The sequence below is a fragment of the Oreochromis aureus genome, linkage group 3, assembly GCF_013358895.1.
Source record: "Oreochromis aureus strain Israel breed Guangdong linkage group 3, ZZ_aureus, whole genome shotgun sequence".
Classification (NCBI taxonomy): Eukaryota; Metazoa; Chordata; class Actinopteri; order Cichliformes; family Cichlidae; genus Oreochromis; species Oreochromis aureus.
Window position 1 is genome coordinate 99,930,160 of NC_052944.1, and position 20,115 is coordinate 99,950,274.

Sequence of the window (20,115 nt, forward strand, 5' to 3'; positions counted from 1 at the left end):
GGGACATGTGGTGGTCCACTCCCGATAGCTCCAGCTTGTCTCTCAGAAGTGGCTGGATGGTGTTGAAAGCACTGGAGAAATCAAAGAACATGATCCTCACAGTGCTTCCAGGCTTCTCCAGGTGAGTCAGAGCTCGGTGCAGGAGGTAGATGATGGCGTCCTCCACCCCAATGCCAGGCTGGTAAGCAAACTGCAGCGGATCCAATGAAGACCTCACCAGGGGGCGCAGATGGCTTAGAACCAACCTCTCGAGGGTCTTCATCAGATGCGATGTCAGGGCTACCGGCCTGTAGCTGCTGAGGTCCTTGGGATGGGAGGTCTTTGGTACCGGTACCACACAGGAGGTCTTCCACAGCTGTGGTACTTTCCCCAGTGACAGGCTCAGGTTGAACAGATATCCTAGGATGCTACACAGTTCATCTGCGCAGCACCTCAGGAGCCTGGAGCTGACGCCATCTGGACCTGCAACCTTACGCAATCTTGCCTTCATATATTGTCTTCAGCTTCACCTGCACAACAGCTGTTGTGCCAAGGTAGGTGTCCCCAAAAGAATTGGTTTGCCCTGCGTCAGGAGCACACGCTGGGCTCTCCAAATCACAGACAAACAGTATTCCCCATTTTTGATTTTTAGTTCACAAACACTTCTTAGAACGACCAACTAATCCTGAAACTTTGGAGGTTTTAGCTCTCTGTACAGGGAAGTTACAGGAGGATAAAAATAATTATCAGGCAAAATGTCATTCGTTTGTTAAAATAATCCCGTCCGATACCACGTGAGAACAATAAATATATAATTTTCTATTGTCACCCTAAAACTGAATGGTAATGTAACGACACTCATTTTTCACTTTTCACAAAACTAAAACATCACTACTGCCACGTCTAATCGCCTGTAATGGAGGCGGAGTAAACTGAATTTGCGCTCCATGCCCAGCGAATGCTCACGACGCACGGGGAGCACACTTTGTCAGTGACACCAAACTTGACACAACACTCATCCTGCCACAGTTTGTTCCCCCGGTTCAAATCACGGACAAACAGTATCCCACAGCTGTTTATGTTTTTAGGCCCACTTTGCGCAGAGAGACCTTTTTTGAAAAATGCATTGATAGCAGTGTTGAATATTCTTACACAGTAAGAAAGAAAGAAACAAGACCAACTATACGTAAAATAATTAAAGATGTTTTGTTTTTTCTGTGATTTAAAAGAGATACAGATTACAAGAGATTACAACACAGTTTGGTTTTCATGAGGCAGTTTCTCAAAAGAGAAGTAAAAGGAAGTGAAAGAGCTGCTGCTGCTATTAAAAATATCTTTCATTAGTAAGAATCATTTCAACACTTGTTCATGACCCATCATTTTGAAGTCAGAAGCTGTGAAGAAGTGCTGATGAAGCAGAACATGAAGAAACTCTGAAAGTGAAGGCAGTGACTCTCTGAAAAGCCGTTAAACATGACACTCTCACACATGCTCAGCAGTTTTCCTCACAGCATCCAACAGTTACAGTTTCTCAGCAGACGTCAAGTTAATTCTCTGTGAAGCCATTTATTTCTTTGAAAGTCTGAACATTGTACACATTTCACAGCAGTCAGTGTGTAAACAGCTGGGACCTGAAAGTCCACCAGGAGTTTCTCTTTCTTTACAACATTAAAGATCCGGATGAGTTAAACTCTGATGTTGCTGTGTCCTCTGAAGAAATGAGTTTAATCTGAACACAACTCGTTTCTTCAAATGTTGAGAGGTTTTGTTAAAACTCATCATTCACTTCCTGACTCCACCAAACAGCTGCTGAGATGACAACGACACAGGTCAAGAAATGTCATCATCTCAGAGTTCCTCACCTGCTTGTGTCCATCACAAAGATCCCAGTAGAAGCTGAATGCATGAAGGTCAATTTGTAAAGTAAAATGAAAACTGAAGGCTCTGCCTCCCATTCTACTTGTGAAGATGATGTCAGATTTTTTCAAAACCTTTAAATGTTACAGTGTTTCAATTTAGTTCAGTTTTATTTAAACAGTGCACCTCAAGGTGTTTTGAACATCACTACTGGGCAGTAATGCAACCTTGGTCTGCTCACCATCATGACCCGACACACAGTCCTGGAGAGGAATTGCAACTCCCGATAATATCGTCCGTGGCTCTTCCCACTGCAGGAAGCAACAGTTTGATACCAGTTATAAATACAAATCAAATCATTAAAAATAATATCAAAAACAGGAAACTTAAGTGCGCCACTGCTGAAGGAGATAAACACTGGAAGCAGAAGTACTGAGCATCTCCATCATAGTCAGCATTGGCAGTGAAAACAGGTACTTTTACAGATATTCAGATAAAAAACAAAAACAAAAAAACATTTCAGATTAATATCTCTGAGAAATCAAACTTCACCTTCATTTTTCATTGATATATTTAATCCCCATGTAGCTACTGACAGTCCACACAGTGCTCAAATGTGTTTTTATTCATTAATATACAACAGATTATTTTTTGAAATTCATGTTTAGCTCAGTTGATCATCACGTGAATGCAGAGAAGCAGGAAGCAGGAGGGCTGAAACTGCACGTCAGAAAATTTCAGCGTCAGAGAATGTTGTGTGTAGATTGCACTGGGAGGTGTGAGACTTCACGATACTGATGCTGCTGTGTGTATAAAGAACGATCAGCAGCTTTCAGCCAGCCAAACGCTGTCTATACACACGTAAGTATACAACTGCTCACACAGCATCTCTGTTTGCTCTTTATGTTCCTTTAAATTTGGCAAAATGACCCTTTTTACCCATCTTGAGGTAATCAATTAAAATCATTTCTCGTCCAGCATGTTGTACAGTGCGTTCCCAGGCAAGTTTTTGGGGAGGCAGAGAGCATAAAATCTTTATCAGTAGTTCAATTCACAGGTACCTTAATGTGTTTGTGGTTTAAGGAGGAAGAGATGGAGACTATGAAGACTCTGCTGAAGGTTTATCTGCTGCTGCTGATCGGACCTCCCTTCACTCTGGTAACGCTTCATATTCTCTTTTGTGTCCAGTCTGTGTGAAAATGTGTGCTGCTTTTCAGTTTTCACACATTTATTTTCATTTCAAACTTTCATACATTTAAAACATTCATCAATTCAAGTTTAATTAGCTTACTTTTTAGCATAAAGTACAAAAACATTCAGAACAATTCAAGTTTAATTAGCTATACATTTAAAAAACACTATTCCGTTTAGTAGCAAAATCATGTCATTTTATTATATCTCAGAAAAAACTGTAAATGTAGACAAAGTAGTAATGCTACAGCAGTTTCAGCTACTACGCACCTTCCTGATTTCAAACTTTTAAAACAGATTTTAAATCTTTCTGTTTACTCATTAATCTTTTAACTTTGATGCAGGAACAATCAGTGGTCCAGTACATCACCGAGCTCCAGGTGTCTCTGGATGAAGCTGAAGAGACGTATCTTAGCAGTCAAGGTTTCATCAAAATCGATGTTGATCTGAACAAAGGAGCTGAAGGAAATACATCTACCTTTGGTACCTTTGGTACAGCTCACCAATCACCAGCTTCAGCTTACATTCAATGATGGCATTCAGGGGTCTGATCACTGCAGGTTACAATGATGGCATGAGACTACATCAGGGTCTGATCACTGCAGGTTACCAGAAGATTAACAAGAACCTCAATGCCGGAACAAGCGGAGACTACATCTACCTGTGGTACTACAGAGGTAACTCAGAGTACGATGTTCCCATTGTGAACCTTCATGTCTCTATAGAAGCAAGAGAGGAAGCCCAGATGTTTGCATTTGGATGGGAGAGACTGGCCTGTGATCTGAACCGGAAAGCTAGAGGAAAATGGATCTACCTGTGTGTGAGAGAGGAGAGACCAACCTACATCTGTGACATCACTGCCAATGCTGACTATGATGGAGATGCTGACTACTTCCAGAACGGCTACATCAGAGTGGATGAAGATACCAACAGAGGTGCAGGAGGATCCTTTGTCTTCATCTGGTACCGTCAGACCACTAACTCTCAAAGAGCCATCACAGATCTGAAGATCTCCACTGATGATATAGACGAGATATTGTTTCAGTATATGGGCTTTACAAGGTAACTTTGATCTAAGCAAGGGGCAGAGAGGAGTTACGTGTACCTGTGGTACAAGAAAGACTCGGTCTTCCCATTCGGGCGGTCTCTGTGATCGTCAACACAGCAGCTGTGGAGCAGTACAGATATCCCAGGGTCTTCATTAGACAAAAAACCTCAACAGTGGGAACAAAGGTAATACACGCTGTACCTGACCTTCAGTTCGTTTTAGTAACAGAGCTGGGAATGCTCACTGGGCAGAAACCAAAGAGTCTATGGTGTTCCTGTTTAACCAGTTTGATTGTTTTTCTTTCCTTTCTGAAATGATGTTCACCCACTGTGATCTCAGATCTTTGACTCCAACAATGATCATTGATCCTACAATCAATCTGTTTGATTAGCTCTGTCTCACTGTATTCTGATGATTGTCTCTGTTTCAATAAAGTCTGTTCAGCATATGAAATATCTTTGTATCATGTGTGTAAAAGCTCAAGTGCGTATCAAGAGAATCTGAAGAAGTGAGAGAAGAGAGCAGCTCAGCAGGATCATCATGACTACATCCTTTGAGGCAGCCAAGAGAGAAGAGAGCAGCTCAGCAGGATCACTACATGACTTCATTTAGCAGAAACTTCACTGTGTGGACACATCACGAGTTTACTTCTCATTATTCTCTGTGTCAGGGTAACAGGACAGCTAAAGAATGATTCACAGGTACCAGCCCCAGAAACACCGCCCGAGGCAGCCACCACCCTGAAAGGAAGAGCAGCCAATCACCGATACTCATCAGCATGACAGAACTCTGTATTACTGGAGCTGTTAATGTTTTACTGATATTTTACTTTTTATTAACATGAGTATTATTGGTAGCAGTAGCTGTAGAATTAGCAGTGTCGGGTAATTTCCTATAAAACCAGTTCAAAAAGGATGCACGTTAATAACAGTTACCACATGAACCATTATACACACTCCAATATATCTAATGTTCTAACACATGACAAAAATTTTATTTATTTATTTATTTTAACTTTATTTTGTACTTTTCCAAATTTATAGTACATGCAAACAAAAATATGAAAAGGAACAAAAGTACATGACAAAATATGAAAAAACAAAAAAAAAACAAAAAAGGTATAAAACACACCTAATCTGTGGGGAAAGAAAAGAAAGAATAATTATACACCTGTATATAGAGATGGGAATACCCAGCACTAAGGTGACATTGGATGTCCTGGTGGTTTTGTCCATAAAACTACTCATCTAAGATTAACACAAAATTATTATTCTGTGCTTGATGTGCCTCACCTTTGACCCTGGCTTTTCCGTCTGACTGCACTAGGACATATTGCCACCTAATAAAATAACACATTGATTCCTGAAATTCCTGTTGGTTTGAAAGTCCTGCGTTTTGGTCCTGCATCCACCCTGATCATGTATTTCTCTTTCATTCTGCTTCCTCTCACCTGTTTCTCCGTCTCTCCATGGAAAGAGCACTGAAACACCTGAAAGACATCTGTGTAAACGACGGCGTAAATGGAAGACTGGGCTGGGTGAGTGGGACAGATCTCAGTACTCACAGTTCATAAAGACATTCAGCTGCTGAACAGCAAAACATTCAAACATGGCGATATCTGTGTGTTGATGAAGCAAATGAAAGTGTTGCTTCAAGGACAGAGAGCTGATAAAGCTCTGAGGTCAGCAATGGAAATGATGAGATTTGGTTAGACTGACAGATGAAGCTTCACATTCATTTTCCTCCATGTGAAGCTTAGAAGAGAAAACCACCATCCAGCTGAGCTGCTGTTTATCAACCATTTCATGTTGTTTGTAGCACAGAGTTCCCCAGTGGAGAGTCAGAGTGCTGTGTGGCTGTGATGTGACAGCATCAGGTCACTAGTTTAAATATTCTTACTGTAATTTTGATTCATGAAGCAGCACAAAATCTGTAAACTCATCTGTAACTATTGTGCTTGTTGCACAAACTCTTTGTCCATGTGTGAAAGCTGCTGTTCCTCTGAGGATTCACTGATTTGACCTTCAGCACACGTCACTGCTGCATGAGCTGATCTGTTTATAGTGAGCTGAGCTCCCAGCTGTTCATGTTCACTCATATTTACTGTGGAGCCCGTCATCACTGTTGATGATGTCACATCCTGTGTTGAAGGCTCTGAGCCACGGTCAGATGGTAGTGGTGCTGATGGACATTCACACAGAGTTTAGGATGAGTATGTGATTTTTAGAACATCAGCTGGTGCTGACACACACTGTGTGTAAATGTGTGTGTGTGATAGGACACACAGCAGCTGTGTGTTTAGCACAGTTTATAGACGGCTGCCACACTTTTGAAGGCAAATGTAAGTAATGACACGATGTTCAGAGCCAGATGAAAAACTGAAGCCGAGTCCAAATAAAGTGAAACAAAGTGCTGCACTGGACTGATCAACAACATGACAGGAGTACCAGGACCACACCTGCTCACTCCCTCATGCTCTCACTGTGTGCTGGATGGAGACAGTGAGCAGTGCTGTGAGCAGACTTTACTGTGGAAGATAAGATGTGAGCTCACAGCTGTGCAGGGAGAGCACACAGTGAGGTTTTGCATACATCAGCATTTCCAGTGAAGTGATGAAGCAGCTTTGAATGTGTGTTAATGAGTCTAAGCAGCAAACAGAGATCAGTGAGTGAATCTGCTGACACAAAGAATCCAGAGCAGCAGCATCATGCAGAGGATCCTGCTGTGTGTCTGCTGCTTCTCAGGTAAGTCCAGCTCTTTATCGTCTACAACAGCACTTATTACTCAGATCAGTCTCAGCCCCTGATAGGCTCAGAGTCTCAGATAGACTCAGAGTGTCTCTACAAACTGACCCAGTCAAACTTTTTTCCTTTCAGGCTGGCTCGTCTCCACATGCTGTCCCCGTCAGTACCACTATGTTGATGATGCAAAGACTTGGACTGAAGCTCAGAGCTACTGCCAACAGACTCACACAGACCTGGCCTCCATCGAGAACACTGAAGAAATGAAGCAGCTGAACAGCACAGTTTCATCTGCCGCTCACAGCTCTGAGCTCTGGATCGGTCTGTACAGTCAGATCAGGTGGAGGTGGTCAGATGGGCTCACAGGGAGTGGAGCTGACTACAGGAACTGGGACACTTCTGAATATGAACCAGATTTTTACTCTGGGGTTCAGTTCTGTGTGTCCTCTTTAAAAGGAAAATGGTGGGATTTTCAGTGCAGAGAGAAGCTCCAGTTTATTTGCTACAGAGGTACAAAAAAAACCTACATTTGATTTTAAACTTTTAAACTTTAAACTTTGATTTCAGTGTACCATTCCAAAGAAAAATATCCATTCCAAAAAGTGGATCATGTTCAACTAGATGTAGCGTTTTCAGTGGGAGAAACGTTTCATCATCATCATCATCATCATCAGCTGACTGCGGGTTTCCCAAACCTTATAAACACCTTTGCACAATGGAAAAACTTATACAATGCATAAACAATGGGCTGTGAGGTCAGTTTATGATCATTAATATGCAAACTGTCATGACCATTGACCAGCAATCAAAGACCATTTCATTCGGTGGGCTAGTTTCAGTCATTGCATAAAAGTACTTTTTAAAAGGTTAAGGAAACCTGCAGTCAGCTGAGACTGAAGAAGACTTTTGGATGATGATGAACCGTTTCTCTCACTGAAAACGTCCAGATGAATACAATCAACTTATTGGATTTCCTTATCTTGATGATTGAGCATGCAACAAGTCAACACGTTTCTACGTTTTAATTTTCAGGATCTCAGATGAACCCTGAGTTTGATTTGGTGGATAAAGAAATGAGTTGGTCCGATGCTCAGAGGTACTGCAGGGAGAACTTCTTGGACCTGGCCACTGTCAAGAACGATGGAGAGAACCAACAAGTCCATGAAAAGGCTCAGAGTAAAAGGGTGTGGATTGGCCTGCACAGAGAGCCACACATTTACTGGTCTGATGGCACAAACTACTCATTCTCAAACTGGGCCAGTGGGATGAACCCGTTTAGGGGTATGAGTAAGATCTGTGCAGCTCTGACTCGTTCAGGAGAATGGAAGACTTTGTCCTGTGAAACAAGATTACCATTTGTCTGCTACAGCCTCCCTACACCTGGTGAGCTTTCACTGTCTTTCCTTTAAGGATCACAAGCAATTTTACACACGGTGTTGTGCAAAAGTCTTGAGCCACCTGTAATTTCTGCATTTTCTGGAGAGAAATGGGAAACAGCTGCAGAGACTTACTAAATCTTTCAAAACGGAAATATAGTATATATAAGGTAAACCCTCAAAGAGTTCAAGATCAAGGTATTTTATGCCTGAGTGATTTGCAGGTCAGAATTAGGTGGCTTAACAAACCAAACAAAAAAAGGCTTTTGCATGGGGATGTATACTTAAGATAACAAATAGTAGATGAAAGACACTTAAAGCATATGTTACAGGCCTTCTATGGATCCTGTTTTTAAACAGAAAAGCAGAGACAGGAGTCATGAATTGCGTTCGGATTGGGGAGTTATAATTTACTGGGAAGGCGCCGGGGTGTGCACAGTGAGATGATGGAATGTGATATGGCACTGGGGAAAGTAACGTACTATGGTGGCATGGTGCAGAATGCTGTGTTTGGTGACTTGTGCACTTCAGTCCATGGATGCACACAGAGAGGGCTGCCAAGGGTGTCATATGTGAAATGCATAGCAGGCCGTCGTTCTCCAGGAGACCTCCTTAGAACTGATTCATTAGTCGGTGGGGTCACGTTAGGTGTATACTGTGCCCTTTCTAAAAGCGGCAACTTCCCCTTCGTCGACTCTGAAAGGCACTTTTAGTGACCCCTGATTTCTGTACCCTCTCATATTCCTCCTCTCCAATGTCGTTGTCCAGTTCAGTGCTTTGGTGTCCGCCATCTTGTTCCATTCCTGTTTCCCTCAGTGCATTTGTTGCATTTCGTTCCCCCAATATTGTTGCTTCTGTCCCCTGAGGTGTTCCACAGTTGACCTCAACTATTTCCCCTGAGGGTATGGTTACAGGTATGAGGAGCATCCCCTCTTGTGGCGATGCCACTCAATTACATCTTCATAACTTTAAGTGAAGCAGCTGTCCGTGTATGTCCTGTAGGGTAAGAAAGCCGACACTCACTGATTCTGATGCGTCGGGTCCTCACTTTGTGTTTACGTCTTCGTGCAGAATCCGTGTACCTGCTCTCATTTACGTTTTTAGCAATGTGGTGGTTGTCGAAATTTTGTGAGGTTTAACCTGAGATTCTTGCATTTTGGGCAAAATAAATTAATATTTAAAAATCAATTCAGAATTTTAATGAATCAATATCACGTTATTAAAGCTAGAATCGATTTGTATCGGAAAATCGATAATTAAAACCCACCCCTAGTCAGTGTAACCCAAGGTGAAAATGTCCAAATTGTGCCCAATTAGCCATTTTCCTTTCCTGGTGTCATGTGACCTGTTAATGCTACAGGGCCAAGGTGGGGAGCAGGTGTGTTGAATTTGGTGTTATTGCTCTCATACTCTCTCATAATGATCACTGGAAGTCTAACATGGCACATTATGGCAAAAAAAAATTCTCTGAGGGTCTGAAAAAAAGAATTGTTCCTCTACATAAAGATGGCCTACGCTGAAAGAATTTTGCAAACACTTTGAAACTGAGCTGCAGCACAGTGGTCAACACCATACAACAGTTTAACAGGGCAGGTTCCACTCAGAACAAACCTTTCCACGGTCGACCAAAGAAGTTGAGTGCAATTGCTCAGTGTCATATCCAGAGTTTGTCTTGTGAAAATAGATGTATGAATGCGTGGGGGGTCAGCCTCTTGGTGCTCAGACCATACGCCACACACTGCATCACTTGGCTGTTATCCCAGAAGGAAGCTTCTTGTGAAGATAATGCAAAAGAAAGCCCACAAACAGTTTGCTGCAGACAAGCAGACTAAGGACATGGATTAGCTGTGGTCTGATGAGATCAAGATAAACTTATTTGGCTCTGATGGTGTCAAGAATGTGTGGCAGCAACCAGGTGAGGAGTACAAAGATAAGTGTGTCTTACCTACAGTCAAGCATGGTGGTGGGAGTGCTGGTGGCACTGGGGAGCTACAGTTAATCGAGGTAACCACCAATGCCAATATGTAGTGTGACATACTGAAGTAGATGAAGCAGATCATGATCCCTCCTTCAGAAACTGGGCCACAGGGCAGTATTCCAAATGATAACAACCCCAAACACACCTCCAAAAGTTAGTGTGGGACAAAGACCATGTTTGTGTGAGACAATGTTAAGGATGAGAGGAAGCTTAAAAACACATCTACACAACAGTCAGACACACTACAATTAATTTGAATAAAGTTTTTAAGAATGCATTCTAAAAAGGAGCTCGTCTTTTTGTCAGCCTCCTTTTGTGCGAGAGACTTGTTCATTTCTCTAAACGAGATCAAATGAAAATGTGGGACATTGTCTGGACCTGTGTGATATGGAGAATGAGGGCTAAACATGCTCTGCAGTCCCACCTAGAGCATTCGCTGCTCCCTGCAATCACAGCAGTAGCAGTGATGGTTTAAATCAGCTAGGAATCTCCTTCTGTGCTTAAATGCATAAATATGATGGTGGCTTCATTTAGCTTCTGTTTCTGTGTCTGCAGTAAAGAGGCAGGTAGTGAAGCTCACAGTACATGTGGAGGACCCTCCTGTGGATCTGAATGACTCTGCTGTGAAAGCAGAACTGCTGACAAGGGCAAGTTCCCACAGTCCACCTTTACACTCACAACGTTTATATGTATATCAATTTCCTGATTTTGAATGAAAAGAAAAGACATTGTGGCTGCTGTCTGACAGGTGAAGGAGCAGCTGAAGAAGAAAGGAGTGGGTGGAGTCAGTGTGAGGTGGAGAGTGCAGCCGTATGGGAAGCTCTTGGCTGGAGATGGAAGAAGAAAGAAGACTCTGAGAGAAAAGAAAAATGTTTCAAAAGCTTTTCTGCTTGAATCATGTGACAGCCAATTAAACTTTATTATCCACACGTCATTCTCCCAGCTGTGTCTGAGCACAGATGTGGGCTAACATCTGTTTTTAGGCTCTTCTGTCACAGTTTTTGTGGGCGTGGCCTCTTCTTTGGCTTTCATAGAGATAAATGCAGACGTGTTTGTGAGCTACAGGTTTCTGCTGACACATGTTCACTTTTGGAAATCAGAGGGACAAACATGCTCTCCAACAGCTGGTCACCCCAGTCACCATGGAAACAAGCACAGGAAATACAGCAGGCTAAAATGAGCTGCTTCATTATGATTGTCTACTCTGCAGAGCTAAGTTGGCAGCTTCTATTCAATATCATGTTACAGTTGTGATATCGGGCTACTGTTTATGTTTTCTGATTAATAAATAATTATGATGAATGAACCATACTTGTTCAAACATGTGCCCTCGTGTAGTCTCCCTTTGCTTTTGATTTCCTGACATTTATAAACATACCAGATACATGCATCATGTATAATAATATACAACACACTCATAAAATAGGTTGGAAGTGTATTTGTGCTGCGAGATCCATCCTTCCAAGTAGTTACTTAACTAACCAATGAACAGATACATTTATATTTAATATAACTTACTTACAGTGTATTTTTAATCTAATTTTGACCTGGGTATAGAATTGCTAAAAAAAAAAAAAAAGTCAAATAAAAACGTAACACACATAATGTGTTTGTCCACCACAGATTCTTCAGCATCCTTCTCATTCTCAGAAGCCTTAGGAGCTCCTGTGCAATCACACACTGTCCCAGTAGCTCACAAACATCCATGCAGGGGTCCTACACTGACAATACCAGACTTTGTGAGTTTACCACACTGAAGATGGCTCCCAATAACTTTGTAACTTTGTGCCTCCAGATGCTACAGAGCTATTCAGACTGATGGATTGCCTAAAACTAGAAGAACCTCATCGATTCCCCTATTACTTTTAATTATAATATTCACATGTGTTTACTTAAATGGAGCACCAGGGCTTAAAGCCAATCAGGTCAAAGCCAATATAATCATAACAAAGCTCCTTTTCCATGCATCTAGTTAGGGGAGCAAAGAGTAACATCTGTTCACTGTTTAAGATCACACAAGACTGTTTGTGACACCAAATTTTTGGGATGTGTGTTTAATGTATCCACGGAATCAGCCATACAGCGATAACTTCCCAGTCAGCAACAAGATTGAACTGTGTACACTAGACCCCCTCTATGAGTACAGAAACCACCAGCATATGTTGAGATTTCTGTGATTCCAAATTGTAAGTGTACGTGAGTATCGTGGTATACATGGTATGTCTGTCTCTGTGCCTGTTCCTCTGTGTGTGAGGATGCTTGTACATATTTATTATTATCTCTATGGATGATATGTGTATATATGTGCTGTTGATATCCACACTGCTAGCTACAGCGCAGCAAGAGAAAAACATGAAAAAGGATATCATGGCTGCAAACTTGTCTGATAACAAAGAAAATAGAGAAGCATGTCACCAGCAATGGCTCACTAGCAGAAGAGCTGAATCTTTTCTTTGCCAAGTTTGAGGAAGAGAGACCCCAGCCCGATACCCTGATTCAACCTGACAGCACTGTGAAACCACTCACTGATGTTGTGCCAGGTTTGATCCTCGAGGCATGTGCTGATCTTCAACACATCCCACCCTGTCTGAAGTTTGCATTGATCATCTCTGTGCCCAATAAATCCACCTGTGACACCTGACTATAGACTGGTCGCACCTATGCCTGGTGCCATGGTGTCTTTTGAGGAGCTAGTATTAAAAGTCCTGAGAACATGCAATGCAGAGGACATGCCCTAGACCAGGGGTGGGCAATCTCAGTCCACGAGGGCCGGTGTCCCTGCAGGTTTTAGATCTCACCTTGGATCAACACACCTGAATCACATGATTAGTTCGTTACTAGGCCTCTGGAGAACTTCAGGACATGTTGAGGAGATAATTTAGCCATTTAAATCAGCTGTGTTGGTTCGAGGACACATCTAAAACCTGCAGGGACACCGGCCCTCGTGGACTGGGATTGCCCACCCCTGCCCTAGACTGTTCACACTACTGCCACAGTGAAGTAAGCTTAGCAGTGCCTGCACTACCTCAGGACAAACAGGTTACAGATAAAGCTCCAGGTGTCCTTCTACCACTTCTCCATAAAGAGACTGCCATCATCTTGCATTAATGTTCCTCATCCACGCAGAAAAACAAATTAAAATGGATCATAAACAGGGCATATAAACCCCCCCAAGAGGCTGGCCCATCCCCTCAGCAAACTGCAGACAAACACTACTTCAGCACGGTCATGAAAATCATCCGTGACTCTTCAAATCTAGGCCATCACCTGTTCCACCTGTTGCCTGAGGACTCTGAAGACAAGAACCAATACAGCCAACATCAGTTTCTTCCCACAGGCAATAATGACCCAGAACACAAACCACTAAGAACAGTTGTTCAAGTGCAAGAATTCCAAAACCAAAGGGAAACTACTTCACTGAGTCATTTCAGTTTTAAAATATGCATATAGTGGAGATTTTGTTTAGACTTCTATTACTTTGAGTATTTATGAAAGTTTAGATCCTTTTATTAACTTGTACTTATTTTTAAATATTGCTTACATGTGACGGAAATTTTGTTGTTTTCAAATGCAATGACAATAAAGTCTTTGAATATGAACTTGATTACTACCACTGAAGGCCACGCCCCTCTGGTCATGTGATCATGTGGTTTGTAGGAACGCTCCTCTTCCTCAGAGGATCCACCTGTGCTTCCTCTCCTCCACCTGTTACAGTGAGGGAACGTCCTCCATGATGGAGGAGCTGCTGGAAAGTGCTGAGAGTTTCCTCCAGAGTGAGACCTCTGTCACAGTTCAGAGGATCTACGGCAGCAGAGACCTTCATGGACACTAAAAGTCTCAAACACACAACAACAACATCACACTGACTCCACTCTGACATCACTGATCAATAATCAAAGAACACACAGATCAAACTGATTGATCAGCCATCAGAGGAGTCGGATCAATGGAGCTGCTTCTGTTCCTGATGTCCCCTGTTTGATCCTGGACCTGAACTCTCCCTGCAGAGGAGACACAAGACAGTCAGAGACACACACACACACACACACACACACACACAGACATGACTGTTTTCATGTCTCAGTGAGGACATCGAAATGACATAATGCTTTTGCTAGTCCCTAACCCCAACCCTAAACCTAACCCTACAACATTTTAAGCCTCAAAACATGCCTTCAAGTTTGTGAGAACCGGCATTTGGTCCCCTCAATTTTTGGTCCTCACAAAGATGTTTAAACAAGTACACACACAGACAGACCTGTGACTTTGAGCAGCACAGCATTCTGTCTGTAGATCTTCCTACTGTAGACTCCACAGCTGTATCTCCCACTGTCTCTCTCTGTGGGGTATTTCAGGGTCAGACTGAGGTCTCCAGTTTTCAGGAGGTCTTCATTCATTTTCGTTCGGTCTCTGTAAACCTGGTCCTGTCTGTGAGGCTGGTCGGAGCCGTTCTCATACACGTGGACCATCATCGTTCGTTTAGATTCAGTACGTTCCCACACTATTGTAGCATTTTCAGGCAGGTTTTGTGTGGTGTTGAAGGGCAGCTGGACAGACTCCATCCCCACCTCCACCTCCACCTGACAGACTGAGAGGACAACAAACACAACATGAGCTGTACAGACAGCAGCAGAAACCTCCATCACATCAGAGTCGTCATTAAATCCTCAGGATCCGTTCATCTCTGACTTTCTGTTCTGGCTGCTCTGTTGGAGCAATAAAGTGAATTATTTGAAGCTACTGTGTGAAAACTAGTGAAGTGAGAAGGAGCTTTTCATTGACTGACAGCATCACTGAATTTCACTGGGATAAAAGTTTTTCTACTTTACTGTAAAAACATCTGACATCCAAACCAATTCAATCCAGTGGAAGCTGATGATCACATGACATCAGATGGGCTGTTTCCTCCAACTATTACTATAAACTATACAGAAGAAGAAATCCTCTTAATCCTGCCTAATCTATCAGTTCCCCCACTTTTCATAATTTTTCCAACTATTGCATTAAATATTTCTGACCTCTGACTTTCAGCTCCACTTGTTTCTTCATCAGGATGTTTCCCTCCCTGCTGTAGATGGTGCAGGTGTAGGTGTGGTTGTCTCCATCTGTGGGGTATTTCAGGGTCAGACTGAGGTCTCCAGTTTTCAGGAGGTCTTCATTCATTTTCGTTCGGTCCCTGTAACGACCATCCTGTTCTTCAGGCTGGTCAAATCTGTTCTCATACACGTGGACCTTCATGTGGTTTCTGTCTGTCCACTCAACTTTAGCTTCTTGAGGCAGGTGAAGTGTGGTTTTGCAAGGTAGTTGGACAGACTCCACCCCTGAATCCACCTCCACCTGGGGGACTGAGAGGACAACAGAACAGTGTGAGCTGTGCACGTACAGAAATGGTTAAAGTGAAAGAGAGGCAGTGTGCCTGACCATTTTGTAATGTAATATTAATAATATAAGTCAATATCGTATGTCGTCTGCACTTATGCGCCGAATGACAGTTCAGAGTACCCGGCCTTCTTGGAGTCCCTGGGCGGGGTGCTTGAGGGTGCTCCACCTGGGGACTCTGTCATCCTGCTGGAAGACGTGGGCAATGACAGTGACACCTGGAGGGGCGTGATCTGAACCCGAGCGGTGTTCTCTTACTGGACTTCTGTGCAACCCACCGTCTTTGAACATAAGAGTGTCCATAAGTGCACGTGGCACCAGATGTAATCATATCACAAGACCTGCAGCCATATGTTCTGGACACTCAGGTGAAGAGAGGTGCTGAGTTGTCACCTGATCACCACCTGGTGGTGAGTTGGATCAGGTGGCGGGGGAATTATGCTGGACCAACCTGGGGAGCCTAAACATATAGTGAGGGTGTGCTGGGAATGCCTGGCAGAGGCCCTGGCCTGTGAGAGCTTCAATTCCAACCTCCGCAGAGCTTCAACAGCATTCCGAGGGAGACTGGGGACATTGATTAAGAATGGATCATGTTCAGCACCTCCATTGCCGAAGACTCTGCACTGAGCTGCAGCCGTAAGGTGGTTGGTGGCTGTCGTGCTGGTAACCCCGAATCAAATGGCAGACACCAGAGGTGAACCACCAAGCTGAAGGAGTCCTATCGGGCTTGGTTAGCCTGTGGGACTGAGGAGGTAGCTAATAGGTACCGACAGGCCAAGCGGAACATGACTTGAGCAGTGGCTGACGCAAAAACTCGAGTGTGGAATGAGTTTGGAGAGGCCATGGAAAAAGATTTTCAGACTCCCTTGAAATATACATAAGAACAACAAAACTATGCAAAAATAGAAGAAAATATGCACTGTTTTCTGAGTTGTTAGCACTGTTGCCTCACAGCAAGATCCTGAGTTTGACTCCACCATCTCCACCTTTCTGTGTGGATGTTCTTCCCATATTGCGTAGGTTCTCTCCAAGTACTCTGGCTTCCTCCCACAGTCCAAAGACATGCAGTTAGTGGGGTTAGTTTTATTGGTGAATCTAAATTGCCCATTGGTGTGAATGTGGGCCTGTTGTAAACTAGATAGCAGAACAGGAGGACTTCCTGCAGATAAGAACTGGCTGTTGGTCAGCAGTGACTGTATCTGTAAAAGTAAGCAGCTTTGCAGCTTTTAGATTAGAGAATAATTTAATGTAAGTGTTTCAGAAGTAATAAATTCAGATGACATAATGTTGTGAACTGCTCCCTGTGGAATGTAGAGACAGCCACAGAGGACTGAAACCTGAAACAGGGTTGGAAACAATCTGAGGCCATGTTCATAGTTCAAGTGTAAAACATGCATGTAGGTGTTTTGAGTCAGTCATGAAAACAATATATTTTTAAATCACCTGATATTTGAACTGACTTATTTCAGCTATGTGCTAGCTACATGCTAAACATATTATCACCATCTAAAACCTCCAACCTGCATCTACAGCACTGACCTCTGACTTTCAGCTCCACTTGTTTCTTCATCAGGATGTTTCCCTCCCTGCTGTAGATGGTGCAGGTGTAGTTGTGGTTGTCTCCATCTGTGGGGTATTTCAAGGTTAGACTGAGGTCTCCAGTTTTCAGCAGGTTTCTCTTCACCTGTGTTCGTCCTCTGTAAACCTGGTGCTGTTCTTCAGGCTCCTCAGAGCCGTTCTCATACACGTGGACCTTCCTGTGGACGTTCTCATCATGTTTGCATGTCCACTCTACTTTAGCGTATTTAGGCAGGCAAACTGTGGTTTTGCAGGGCAGCTGAACAGACTCCACCCCTGAATCCACCTCCACCTTGTAATCTGAGAGGACAACAAAGTACAACATCTGTGTGAGCTACAGGAGCCACCAGAGGACACCTGCTAATCATTGGCATTATGGGTAGTGTAGTAGGAGACACTCACCTGACATGAAATACTGCTGGAAATGAAATAAAAGACCTCCAGAAACCACAAGAACAAGAACCAGGAGAACCAGGAGAGCTGTGGCCCAGGTTGGAAACCGTTCTATGGAAAAAATATATAAAAACAACATGACCTTTGACGTCTGAGTGAACGAATTACATGAAAGACTTTGATTTAATATACCTCAGTCTGAGATGTCTTGACTCAACATGTTTATTGGTACAGAAATGAATCCTCTCTAACTGTATTTTGGTAGATGTTGCTGACCTTTGACCTGCAGCTGAATGTCTGACAACCTCTGTTCTCCTTTAAACGATTTGACTGAGCAGGTGTAGGTGGCGCTGTCAGACAGTTGGAGGTTGGTCAGGTTCAGGCTGAGGTCTCCAGTTTCCAGAGCGTCAGTCTTCATAGATGTTTGGCCGCTGTAACGCTGGTTTTGATCTTTCAGTTCGTCTCCTTGACGCTGACGCTGGTGGACGGTTGGAGGACTGAGGTCGGAGCGACTCCACACCACTGTGGGGTTAGTCAGATCGAAAATGGGAAACTCACAGGGCAGCAGGACAAACGGCTCTCCCTCATACAGCTGCACAGCCGAGGCATGCTGGGAAACTGAGGACACAGAGACTCTGTGTGTCACTTTGAGGTAAAGATCATTTAGACATCGCTGTGATTGCTATAAAATGAAATATTTTACTCTAAACAAAATATTTCATTTTCAAATGTAAAATGTGAAAGCAGAAATCTGAGCCAGACACAAAAGAATAAAAAATCAGGCAACAAGACAATAAAGAAGGTGGGAAAAAAGCAGAACAACAGGAAACCACATGAGGAACTTTCAAAGTAAAACAGGAATATGAGAGTCAGACTGCACGTGATTGGGATGTTGTGTTCACTTGCCACTCCTGTGCACCAGTTGTGTGTGTTACACAATCCCTGCTGTGCTACAGGTTTGTCTCAATGAGGATTTTTTCACCTGGATAAATAAAAGGTTATTTACAGGAGACACGGACGAATAAAGAAAGCACTGGTCTCACAGCCGCTGCTGTTCATCTCACAGGACGGAGATGTTTCACTGAAGGAAGCTCAGCCTGCTGCTGCTTCACTCTCCACACCCTTTGCACACGTGGTTTAGCACTTTTTCTTTCTCACTCGGTTTGATTTATTGTTGCGTTTAAAGTGCGGTGAGTGTGCTGCACACAGAGTTAAAAAAGAGGCTCAAACATAATTAACCTCCTGCTGGACAGATCCCCTGAGTTCATCCTTTAAGCTCAGAGAGGCTGACACTGGTTCTTTCCCGACACATCGGTGTGATCTGGAGCACTTACGGCTCAGTGACAGCTCGGCAGATGTTGTGTGGTCCAGGTGTGGTTCTCTTAGTTTCCTCAACCTGCAAAATCTCCTCTGACAAACCAAACCAGCGTTCATGCTTCATCACTTCCCCGACGTCAGCCGGGTTAACAAAGTAAGTAAACCAGCCCAGTCAGGACACCAACCAATCCCAAGAGTCCTGAACTTTCCTGAAACGCCCCACACGTGATGACATCATAACAGAGTTCCTCTTACATCATCATGATTACAACATCTGGAACTCAAAATCTCACTGATCAGTTTTCAAAATGACTTTGATGAATTCCTCAGTCACTACTGAAACACTTTATTCATTAATAATCATGCATGAACCCCTTAAAGTCTGAAATATCATATAATTACCAGAAAATTCAAATTTTTGGAAAATAGGGAGTTTATTGGACCGTCTGACAAATCGGTTTTAAAAATGTATTACATTTTAATTTTCATATATACAAAATGAAAATTCAGGGAGAAAAAGAAAACAATGATGTAGAAGTCTTAAAACTCACAAAAACAGTCAAATATGACAAACTAGGTGGTGTTACTGCTTCAGGATCCACTGCTCATTCACTACAGATAGTTTATAATGTTTTACATGAAGCCGATGTGTGAATTCATGGTCATCATTGTACCCCTCACAAAGAGTTAGAGTTGGTCACACATGAAATGTGAGTCAGAGCTTCAGCTACACAACAACACACACACAGCAGCTGATTGTAACATGAGCTCATCTGAAAGCCACCAAGAAGAATCCAGTGATTTGAAAGTTGCTGCTTTGGATTGTTAGTTTGATCTGAATCAGAATCCAGTGTTTGATGGAAATCTCCTCCTGCTGCACTTCAACACATTAAAGAGAGAGAGATGATGATGAGAGCAGAGAGAGGAAGGTGTACTTACCGTGCAGGAGGATCACAAACACCACAAACATCTTCATGTTCCTGTCAAACTCAGAGACTCTTTAAAAGCCCTTCAGGACATCAGCTCACAGCAGCTCTCACTTTCCTCTGCTGATCATCTACTGACACTCTCACACAGGAAGACAAACCCTCTGACCTTTGACCTCGATCGCCCACGCCTCTTTATGCAAAATCTTTTTACATGACACCCAAAACCTTTAGAGTAATGTGAAGTTCATGTTCTTGGATTTTAAACTAGACCTGTTGAAATTCACAGATCCCTCCTGAGGAGGATGTTCAGGCAGGTTCACAGTGACACACACACGCAGATTAGTGACTG

The 20,115-nt window shown here is 43.0% G+C and overlaps 2 protein-coding genes and 1 long non-coding RNA gene across 3 annotated transcripts; 2 read left to right on the forward strand and 1 right to left on the reverse strand.

Moving 5' to 3' along the window:
- The first annotated feature begins 2,658 nt into the window (after positions 1-2,658).
- LOC120437823 lies at positions 2,659-3,496 on the forward strand. The gene is made up of 3 exons (XR_005611426.1): positions 2,659-2,697; positions 2,920-2,994; positions 3,372-3,496. It is a non-coding gene; the product is annotated as an uncharacterized LOC120437823 (long non-coding RNA).
- A 3,015-nt stretch (positions 3,497-6,511) lies between these two features.
- On the forward strand, positions 6,512-15,786 carry LOC120434834 (C-type mannose receptor 2-like). Its single transcript, XM_039603267.1, has 7 exons — positions 6,512-6,819; positions 6,952-7,326; positions 7,849-8,199; positions 10,726-10,817; positions 10,919-11,069; positions 11,169-11,235; positions 15,663-15,786. Exons 1-7 carry the CDS (start codon positions 6,783-6,785, stop codon positions 15,784-15,786), a joined length of 1,197 nt encoding a protein of 398 aa, XP_039459201.1. The 5' UTR covers positions 6,512-6,782.
- Positions 15,787-17,767: 1,981 nt separating this feature from the next.
- On the reverse strand, positions 17,768-19,912 carry LOC120434835 (V-set domain containing T-cell activation inhibitor 1-like). The gene is made up of 2 exons (XM_039603275.1): positions 19,777-19,912; positions 17,768-18,138 (listed from the first exon to the last, which is right to left on the reverse strand). The coding sequence occupies exons 1-2, from the start codon at positions 19,811-19,813 to the stop codon at positions 17,768-17,770; spliced, it is 408 nt and encodes a 135-aa protein (XP_039459209.1). The 5' UTR covers positions 19,814-19,912.
- Between the last annotated feature and the right edge of the window lie 203 nt (positions 19,913-20,115).